This window comes from Solanum lycopersicum, chromosome 9 (assembly GCF_036512215.1).
Source record: "Solanum lycopersicum chromosome 9, SLM_r2.1".
NCBI lineage: Eukaryota > Viridiplantae > Streptophyta > Magnoliopsida > Solanales > Solanaceae > Solanum > Solanum lycopersicum.
In genome coordinates, this window is record NC_090808.1 from 2,547,089 (window position 1) to 2,557,942 (window position 10,854).

The window sequence follows — 10,854 nt, forward strand, 5'->3', positions numbered from 1 at the left end:
CACAAGACTCGAATCTTACACCACATCATAATCTATTATTTTTTTATTTCTCACCTTGATGTTCGGAGTTCATATTGAAATCCTAATTAAATCTGAGTCGCAATTTATTTTAAAATGATACTCTCAATATTATTTTTTTCTATACACAAAATTCAAATTCGAAATATCTAATTAGGAATAGCCCCACACCACATCATAATCTATTATCACCAATGGGGTCAACACTTCTACATTAATGTCAAACGGTTTTTCACTTTATCAAATCAAAAACCACCACTTGGAATTCAAGATTATTATTTTTTTTTTCTTTTAAAAAAAAGAAGAAAAAAAAAACCAAAGCTGGTTTTGGAAACTAGATCCTATTTGTTTCTTGATATATTTTTTTTTTCTCTATATAAGTACTTCACTTATTTTCTTAATTCCCACCATCTCCTTTTCAATATACATACAAATTCCTCTTATATATTTCTCTTCTTTTCAATTTTTATTTTTAAAAAAATGTCTCCATCATTGGCAAAATCTAGTGAAAAATTGAAGAATGAAATTGAAGATTATCATAAAGGAGTAAAGTATTTGCATGAAAGTGGAATTCAAAAAGTTCCAAAGAAATACATTTTTCCTATTTCAGAAAGACCAAATTGTTATACTATAAATGAAAATCCACAAGTTGCTAGCAAACACAATCTTAAGTTGCCTGTCATAGATTTTTCTCAACTCTATGGTCCTAATAGAGCTCAAGTTCTTGATTCACTCTCCTATGCCTGTGAAAACTATGGATTTTTTCAGGTAACGTGTCGTGATATACTTTCTTTTTTAGTCTGTCCTAAGAAAGAACAACATTTCTTTATATATTTAGAAAAATTTTAACTTTGAACTTCATATATCATAAACTCTTGATGATATAATTTATGGCAGACACACATCTTAACTAAATTAAGGTCTTATTACCCCTGAATTTATTTTTTTATAATTTTATACATCTTTTGTCTTACGAAGCACACACCATGACTCCACGCAATTATGACGCGTGGGAGATATTTGGATACCACGTTAGCAAAAAAGGTGCAAAAAATTACAAAAAAAAAATAAATTCAGGGAAGGTAATAGAACCTTACAATAGTTAAGGTGTCTCTGAGATTTTCGTCAATAGTCTAGGGAGATACTTGTGTATTTTCCCTAATTTCATAGTCACAAAAATGTCATTTTTGACAACACCATAAGAAATTCATATTCTTTAGCAGTGACGTGACATGTTTCAGACCACAAATTTTAGTCAAATCAAATATCATCACATCAATTGAGACGAAATGAGTATATCATTTTAAGAGGTCCTAAATGACTATGAGTTGACCCTACACTTAATTAGTTGTATCTACCTTATTTTTAATGGTTAACTAATGTTGTGATTTTTAATGTTGTCATGCAGTTGACAAACCATGGGATTCCAGAAGAGGTAATAAAAAATATGGTGGATGTTGGAGGAAGGTTTTTTGATCTTCCATTAGTAGAAAGGGAAAAGTACATGACAAAAGACATGACAACACCAGTTAGATATGGGACAAGTTTTAATCAAACAAAAGATGGTGTCTTTTGTTGGAGGGACTTTCTCAAGCTTGTTTGTGACCCTCTTCCTCAAGTCCTTCCTCATTGGCCTTCTTCTCCTTCTTATTTTAGGTAAGATCAAAAGTTCTTTTAGTTTACGATCTGGTCTGGAACAAGTTATTCTAGCATAACTTATCTCACTATATATATTATTTTTACATATAGGGGATAACTTATCATATCACTATGGTATAAGTAGTGGGACAAGTCATCCAAACAAGACACCAAAATTTTATTCCTAAACTATTTTTTTATCGCATGACTATTTATTTTTTATCCGTCACATGAAACGATTCCTAGAGGTATATAAATTGAGCTTGACTTTTGGAGCAACGATAATATAATCTTCATTTGATTTATGGATCACGAGTTAGAGCTCTAGAACCAGTCATTGAAACTTGCGTCAAGATAGACGGACTACATTTAACATGTCTGTCTACCTATAGGGTATAACCCTATGCAAGTGTAGGGATATTTCGTGCATCGAATTGTCTCTTTTACCTCGAAATAAATTAAGTTAGTGTCTTGAAGTAACGATAAGTTCGTCTTCATGTGATTTATAGGTCAAGATGTTAAGTTATAGAATCATCTTTTCACCTTTACATCAAAACAGGTTTTGTATAAACATCCTTTAGGATGGGACCCTTCCTCAAACCTGATGTAAACTCACAATACTTCGTACACCGAACTGTCTTCTAAACATATAAATTATACTCCCCCTATCAATTTTTCCATTATATATTCTTCTTGCATGGTTATCACTATAAGCAAAAAGCTACAATCCCTAGTGACCATGTACTAGATATAATATTTCATGATTTGATAGTGTTATATTATACTATAAGGGTCATAATCATTATACTCTCTATTTTAATCTATTTGTAATCTTTTTCCTTTTCAGCTAAAAAAAAAAGTGTTTTATTTTTTTGATAATTTTTTAGCGTCAACTTTATATATGATATATTTAAGATTACAAGGTGAAAAGACATTCTAATACCTTTTACATGGTGTATCTTTTAATTTAAAACTACATAATATAAAAAATATTTTTTATTTTTTAAAATTCCTTATTATGTCAAAACCAGATAAATAAATTAAAACGATTAATATATAATTCTTTTTAACATTTTGTGTTTGAATTTTAAACAGGGAAATGGCAGTTACATACTCTAAAGAGACCAAAATCTTATTTATAAAGTTAGTGGAAGCCATCCTAGAAAGTCTTGGAATTAATGTTGCAACAAAAAACAAGACACAACAAAATGATGAAGAAATAATGTTAAAAGAATTTGAAGATGGAAGCCAGCTAATGGCTGTTAATTTTTATCCACCTTGTCCTAATCCTGATTTGACACTTGGAATGCCACCTCATTCTGATTATGGATTTTTAACTCTTCTACTCCAAGATGAAGTTGAAGGTTTACAAGTCAAGTCCAATGATGATTGGGTCACTATTCAACCCATCCCTAATGCTTTTGTGGTCAATGTTGGTGACCACCTCGAGGTACGAGATATTTTTCGAGTTTAACTTTTATACACTGACTTGACCTGACGTACACTAAGAGGTCTTATAGTTACATTTTGATCGTTTAATAGAGAGATTAAGATTTAAAAATTGTATAAGTTTTGTTTTTAGGTAGCTAGGTTTTTGTTGCTGAACTCGTTAGATGTTAGACCATCGTGAGGTGCGAGATGTTTTGAAGTTTAAACTTCTATATACTGATAATATGTGGAGATTTATAAATTATCAGACCGCTCAATAAATAATTATAGTCTATTTATACAGAAGCGAATTTAGAATTTAAATCTCATTATATCGTTAACAAATCAGATGTTTGAAATTATGGATTCAAGATTTCAAAAATGCCTCCATAATTCTTTGATAACTCTTTGATTTTAATATTTCACGTGACTGGTTTAAAATTAACTCAAAGTCTTTCGAATTACTTCCTCTAATCCAAAATAATTTGACACAAAATCAAGAATTTTTTTTGTCAATTCTTTTTCCCTAGACATATTCCTACTTCAATAAACAGATTTCATTATGTCAACCTAAAAGAAGAAATCATAATTAAGGATATTTTAATAAAATTCCTATTAATTTTAGGAGTACGTGAATTTCATAATTCAAATGCTCAAATCTAAAATATCTATAATTTTAGACGAAAAAAGTACTTCCTTCAAATTTATTGTGAATCAAATTAAGACGCATAAATGAAACAAATGGACTACTATTACAAAGACTAAACTATTAATTTAAACATTTTTTTTTCTTTTAATTTTCATTTAAAGTTCCAATTTCATAATTTTTTGACATGGTTTTTTTAATTTTATTTTCTTGCAGATATTTAGCAATGGAAAATACAAAAGTGTGTTACATAGAGTTCTTGTGAACTCTTTAAAGTCAAGAATTTCAGTGGCTTCTTTGCATAGTCTTCCATTCAATAGCATAATAAAGCCATCACCTAAATTAATTAGTGAAACAAATCCAAGTCTTTACAAAGACACAAATTTTGCTGCATTTCTTGAATACTTAAAATCTTGTGATTCCACTAATAAAAGTTTCCTTGAGACAAGAAGGTTAACATGAAAAAAAAAATGAAATCGAACACTACCAGACAAGTTTGATTTTATCTGAATCTTTATTGAAAAAAAAAAAGAAGTTATTCACCCGTCACTATAATATTTATACTAAATTCCATCAATTCATTAAACATGATGGTTGCGCTCTTGGATGATTAATTAATCACCAGACCAATGAAGAGACTCTCCAGAATATGCATTTTAATAAAAGAAAATTTGTTGAAATTTTGACAATCGACCTTTCAATAGAATGTACTATTTAATAATCGATCACCAGATCAATGAAGAGACTCTCTAGAATGTGCATTTTAATAAAAAAGAATTTGTTGAAATTTCGACAATCGACCTTTCGGTAGAATGTACTGGGAAATGAAGTGCAGCCAAAGAATTAGGAGAATTTGGACAAGTTTTGTTTATTTTGACTTTTTCATTATTAGTTACTATTTTTTGTAATTGGTTAGATCAATTATTAATAGAAATTATTGGTTTGGTATATAGTTCATATCAAGTTAACCACATATTTGTATTGAGATTATTATAAACGTATATACAACAACTCTAGATTCTTCGAAATTATACTTCAAAAAATTTCTTTCTTTTAAAAAAAAAATATATCTTTTGTAATTGCTTCATGCTATTTTTTTTTATTTTTTGTTAAAGAAGGAAAGATTTATTATTTATTTATTCATTTTCATGTATTTTGGAATTTATCAACGAAATATTTCTAATTCGAGAATCCTAAAATAAAGCACTTTCCCTTAATTGGTCTTATCTATCGACGTTTGATATTTATTTTTCAAATTAACTTAATTGTTCAATTTTCAACACTATTTTTAAAATAATCTTTCAATTTTACCTTCATTAGATATTATTGGAACTAGTTATTAATTAATGTTTTATTATTTTAATTATAAATTTGAAATGAATTAATCAAGGATAAAAATAGAAAGTTAATTATGACTAATGTATGTCTTAATCTTCTTTTTGAAATAGGGGAGTATAAATTAGAGTTGTATTTGAATTTTTATGATTGAGTTGTAATAAAAATTATAAAAATTAATTTTTTGAGAGTTTATTTTCCGGAATTAATCAACTTCAAAGTCGAACTTTTCACTTAAGTCGAAAGTATATTAAAAATAGTCTCTCTATCTTCACAATAAAGTATTTTTCGATGCTTTTAACTCTGAAAAAAGTAAAAAAAAAATCATAGTAAAAGTGTAAAACCTTTCACTTTTTAAGTTTTCAGTGTCTGTTGAAGAGGATTCTGTCATTGTATTATTGGACTCACATTTCAACTGAATTGACCACAACAAAGTGACGTGGCATATTAAAAAGTGTTTTAAATTTCTATATTACTGTTATTTATACGTTTAATATGAAATATTTTTAATTTTCAAATATTATTTTCACGTTAAAAATAAAAATTATTTTTAAAAAAAAGTTCACAATGAGACATGATCAAACGCAAAGTTCTATGTCAATTTTGAAAATTTTTAACATAATATCTTATTCTTATATATGTTCATAAAGCAAAAAACGATCAAAAAGCTTTGACTATAACTCTCCGGTTAAACCCAATAAAAACATTATGATAGTAGATATAAATATATATTTATTTTTTGGTATAAGCCATCACACTTTTTTCATATTTGAAAATCATGTTTAAATATTTAGTTGGATCAAAATGAATATATTTGAAAGCCATCACACATGTTCATTGTATTTTGTATCATTTGCAGATGGTGTGCACACTAACAAAAGTTGACAAAATATTCACAATTACATGTATCTTCAATATATATATATATATATATATATATATAATTATAATGTGTGTTAAAAAGGAGTAATTTTATATATGTAATGTCATTTTTTGAATCGACAATTGGGAAATTTTGTGTTTTAGTATTTAAAATGCGACTAATAAACGTGGAAAGATCACACTTATCTCAAAAATTTTCAGAATTATCATAATCTCAATTTTTTTAAAACTCACGGATATATTATTTTTTTCACCTGATACAGAGTAAACAATACATTAATTATACACCTGGTACATAAGAAGATTCATTATGATTCAGATTTGATAAATTTAAATTATGTAAATTAACAATAACATGTGTACTATACATTGTACACAATAAAAGGTGTCATGCCTATTATGATTGAGATAAAATGATGTATCCGAATGTAAAAGAGAAGGAAAAGATTTTTATTATTTTTTAATTAATTCAAATGATAAGAATTTTTAAAGATTATGTTATCTTAAGTCATATAATTAGTTAAGGAGTTGAATAAGTGACTATCTCGATTAATTTTCAAAAATTAATTATCAACGTTAAAGGGTCCAAAATGTATAAGCTTAGTTGACAAGAGGGTCTGCGTAGAATTAATTAAGAGCAACTGTCACATATAAAAAACATAAAAATTTTATTTTTATGTTATAACTATAGTTTACATAATTGCGCTCCACAACAAATTTTATGTTGCTATGGAGCTTTTGATTTGTATAATTCGCTAGTTACATCCAATTTCATACAAATCGTTCAGTCTTGTATAATTCATTTATACATTGTAATTTGAAGGGATAATGCACAAGTGTCCCCTCAACCTATACCTGAAATCTCAGAGATACACTTATACTATACTAAGGTCTTATTACCCCCTGAACTTATTTTATTAATAATTTTCTACCCCTTTTCGGCCTACGTGACATTATATTGTGGGCCCAACATTGAATGACTTTTTTTCAAGCTAGTGCCACGTAGACCGAAAAGGGGTAGAAAATTACTTATAAAATAAGTTCAGGGGGATAAATGGACCTTAGTACAGTATAAAATATAACAATGAAGAAATTTTTGAGCTCAAAATGTAATAGAGCGTACAAATGATCTATTTCACATAATTTAGGGACAATTTCGATGCTTTTTCGTACTTTATATGATATACTTTATATTACGCGTAGCAATACCAAATGAGATTACAAATGATCAAGTTTAAAATAACCTAAAAATTATATATTGTTGAGGTATAAGAGTATATATTTATCGTTTTAATGATCGATAAAGTATTTTAATGATTTAACAAAAATAAACTAAGAGAATGAAAAACAAATCAATGTTTACACCACATTCAACCTCAACTTCTTGTCGATCATGCTATATGTTGCTTGTTGTTCCTCATCTTTTTTTTAACATATAGTTTTTTCTAGAAATTTCTTAATAAATAATATAGGAAAAATGCATAAGTATCTCTCAAAATATGTTCGAAATTTCAGAGACACACTTATGTTATACTGTTGTTCTATTATTATTTTCTAAATAATTTTCTATCTCTTTTTGACCTACGTGGGCTTGAAGAAAAAAAAGTCAACACGCGTTGGGCCCACAAGATAGTTACACGTAGAATAAGTTCAGGAGATAATGAGACATTAGTATAATGTAAGTGTGTCTCTGAAATTTCGGGCATAGATTGGGAATACTTGTGCATTTTCCCAAAAACATATATATAGTTGAAACTAAGAGAGACTTTAAAATTCAAACTTATATATGTCCTTTGCACGTAATTAATAGTACAAAATAAAATCATCAACTCATCCAACATAGATAAATTGTCATTTTCCATTTACAAAATGGGAAATTAAACACAAACATTAGAAGAAGAAAAAATTAAAAATAAGAACTTAATTTAATAATTGTTTTGATTTTTATCATCATTAGTCTCCAAATTATCATCATCATTAATATTAGGTTCATCACACATGGGAGTTGTGTAGTAGAAAGGGCTAAGCACATATTTGAGCAAGTCCCGGTAAACCACCGTCGGACGGTGGAGCTTTACACCGGATTTTCCTCCGGCGAAGTCGGTGGCAATATTACAAACAGGATCAGGTGAAGAAACCAATCTCACAAAGCAATTTTGTGGCTTAATTGTTTTGCCATGACAAGTTTGGTTAACAATCAAATCGAAAATTCCAGCTTCATCTGTGAGGTCACTTCCGTAATACATCACTCTTCTTCTCTCGTCCAGGCACGTCAGAGATACGATGCTACCTGCACGAGATTCGATGCAAGTTACACAATGAATGTGATCTTATATGTTAAATATGATAAGACGGATCAAAATGGATTGAATTTATAAATAAGTTATTGTATGTCGTTGCTTCGGCCAAAAATATTTATAGCCTCTCGGCAGTATACATAATATATACATATATTATACATTTGCCAACAATTTTTTGAGTGAACAACTAAATATATTATAAATTCAAAGTTTAATATAAATAAGTAAAAATAAGTTAACCAATGGATCATAATACAATTCACACAACTATAATATTATTCACTTCTATTCATCCCCATATCACAATTTGATAATTTCAGTCTGTCTTACATAGATGTGTTTAATTTCATATATTGTGTTCATCTGACATAGATAGACGTGTTTAGACATTACGTAGATAGAGTTAAGTTATACATTTATGATTTATGAATCTATTCTCTATATTAGTTCAAAATTTATAACGTCTAAATTCTGAATTTTGTTACGATAAATTACATACCTTTGATGGCTTTGGCACCATCAACCCATTCATTCCATCCTTGAGTACAATCTTGGCAAAGAACTTTGCCAGAAATATGCATAACATCCATTCCATCTGAGGCTTCAATAAAATTAGAAAACACCAAAATTAATGAGGCTATAAAAACTATATTCATTTTCATAATTCTCACTTTATTTCTCTAAATAATATTTGTTCAAAGATAAAAGATAACATGTATGTTTATGAATTTATAAATATATATATAGTGGATTTTACTTAATTTTTAAAAGAATTTTTTAATATATGTCATGGAAGGTCACTACTCATGACGTGCAAACCATAATTTTGCATTACACCTAAACGCTTCTTTATATGTGAATGGTCGTATTAATTTAATATTCTAGTATTTCAGTTTATGTGATATTCATAGTTATAATATATTTTTATATTTGAAAATTAAATTTTTTATTTTATTTTTAATGAATGTTTTTAAGTCATACAAATATTATGTCATGTAATCAGAGTAGGTTATGAGTTTGGTTGAACGGAATAGCTTTTAAAGGTTTAAACTTTGTGTTCGTCTTTAAAAGTTCTTATTGAATTGTTTAATTTATTATTTCATAACTCGATAGACTAAAATCTCGATTGGATTCATAAACTTCACTCTTGACTCCGCCTAGAATCATGACTTTGTTTGTGAATTAATTCGTTTAATTGATAAAGTGTTTAAGATTCCACAAGTTTTAATAGATAAGTTTTAAATATTAAAATTTCGTATTATATTTAATTATATTACATAAATTGAAATAAAGAAAATAACTAACTGCATAAATGAATACTGTTTCTAGAGGTATATTAAAAGAATTTTTTTAATTCCACAGCTAATTTTAATTAATTTGATTATAAATTGGATAATAATTAAAAAAAAAAAAAACTAAAAACTAAACTCACACAAAAGAATAAACCATGAGTGACTCTCACGATCTTAGTCAACAGTCTTTTATTCATTTTTATTGGATTCTAAATTTTAGACAAAATAATATTAACTAAAACTTCAGTGAAATTTTTTTAAAATTGTGGATTTGAATAAACTCAATAATCTGTATTTGTCTTAAAAATTATAATATTCATTTAATATGTATATTATTAATTTAGGATCTGAGTTTTTATAAAGACAAAAATTCCAACAGAATAAATTTAAAAATTTTGTCTATGCTTCTACTTAGAATGTTCATATATTATTGGTGAACATTACTTTCCCCGCCTAATTTTGTGGATCATATCTTTTTAGTTTATTTCAAAAAGAATATTATATTTTTTACTAAAAAATAATTTAAAGTTTACAATAAAATAAAGAATTGTTTCAAAGTACTTAGTGTTTAGATTTTTCAAGAAGTCATTTATTACTTCCCTTTTAATTTTTTTCAAATATATCATTGTTGATCATTGATGGATAATTTAATTAATTAACACGTTAAAGAAGATAATATAATAATTTATCTCAATAAAAAAGGATTGGAATTTTAAAATTAGGCAAAGTACAATGGGCCAACAAACAAAGCAAAAAAGGAAATATTTCTCAATGTATTAATTAAATACAATTTATAAGGTGCAACATGAAGTCATAATGACTTATCTACCTTTCCTTGATTTATTATCAATAATTTTTTTAATCATTCACTATTGATATCTATTTCAGATGTTAAATAATATAAATTCGTATTATAAAATTTTATTTAAAAGATGAAATATTTTTTATTAAAAATGATTTTGTATTCAGAATTTAAATCAGAGATCTTTTGCTAAGATAATTTGATGGAGATTTATTATTTATATTATTAGTACAAGAAAAAAAAAATCACCTTAATTTATGATAATTATTAAGCAAAATTGTGGGACAAGAAATAACTTTTTTCAACCATTAGAATGTACTTCACGTGAAGAAATTAGAAAGTGGACCATGGTTTACAAAAAAATTGTATTTGATTAATAGAAAATAAAGTCTGTTTTTTTAAAAACAATTAATTAATTATCAGTTAACAAAAAAGAAAAAGGCTCAAATAAAAAGAAGAATTAATTCGTAATAATGTTAAATGATTTAGTTAATTTCAAGAATTTCTTTATGT

General features: G+C 26.9%; 2 protein-coding genes across 2 annotated transcripts; one reads left to right on the top strand and one right to left on the bottom strand.

The window, feature by feature from the left end:
- The first annotated feature begins 424 nt into the window (after positions 1–424).
- Positions 425–4,678, top strand: LOC101252918 (putative 2OG-Fe(II) oxygenase GIM2-like). Its single transcript, NM_001366412.1, is given in 4 exon segments — positions 425–786; positions 1,427–1,674; positions 2,752–3,106; positions 3,947–4,678. Coding segments are annotated over 4 exon segments (1,137 nt in total). The 5' UTR covers positions 425–498; the 3' UTR covers positions 4,193–4,678.
- A 3,035-nt stretch (positions 4,679–7,713) lies between these two features.
- On the bottom strand, positions 7,714–8,976 carry LOC101266751 (pistil-specific extensin-like protein). The gene is made up of 2 exons (XM_026032830.2): positions 8,747–8,976; positions 7,714–8,237 (listed from the first exon to the last, which is right to left on the bottom strand). The coding sequence occupies exons 1-2, from the start codon at positions 8,907–8,909 to the stop codon at positions 7,873–7,875; spliced, it is 528 nt and encodes a 175-aa protein (XP_025888615.1). The 5' UTR covers positions 8,910–8,976; the 3' UTR covers positions 7,714–7,872.
- Between the last annotated feature and the right edge of the window lie 1,878 nt (positions 8,977–10,854).

What these genes read in the sequence shown, in the direction of transcription:
- LOC101266751 (XM_026032830.2), bottom strand. Translation starts at nt 8,909, where the DNA reads ATGAAAATGAATATAGTTTTTATAGCCTCATTAATTTTGGTGTTTTCT. An exon ending in TGGTGCCAAAGCCATCAAAG is followed by an intron (nt 8,238 to 8,746) that starts GTATGTAATTTA and finishes AATCTCGTGCAG; the next exon opens with GTAGCATCGTATCTCTGACG.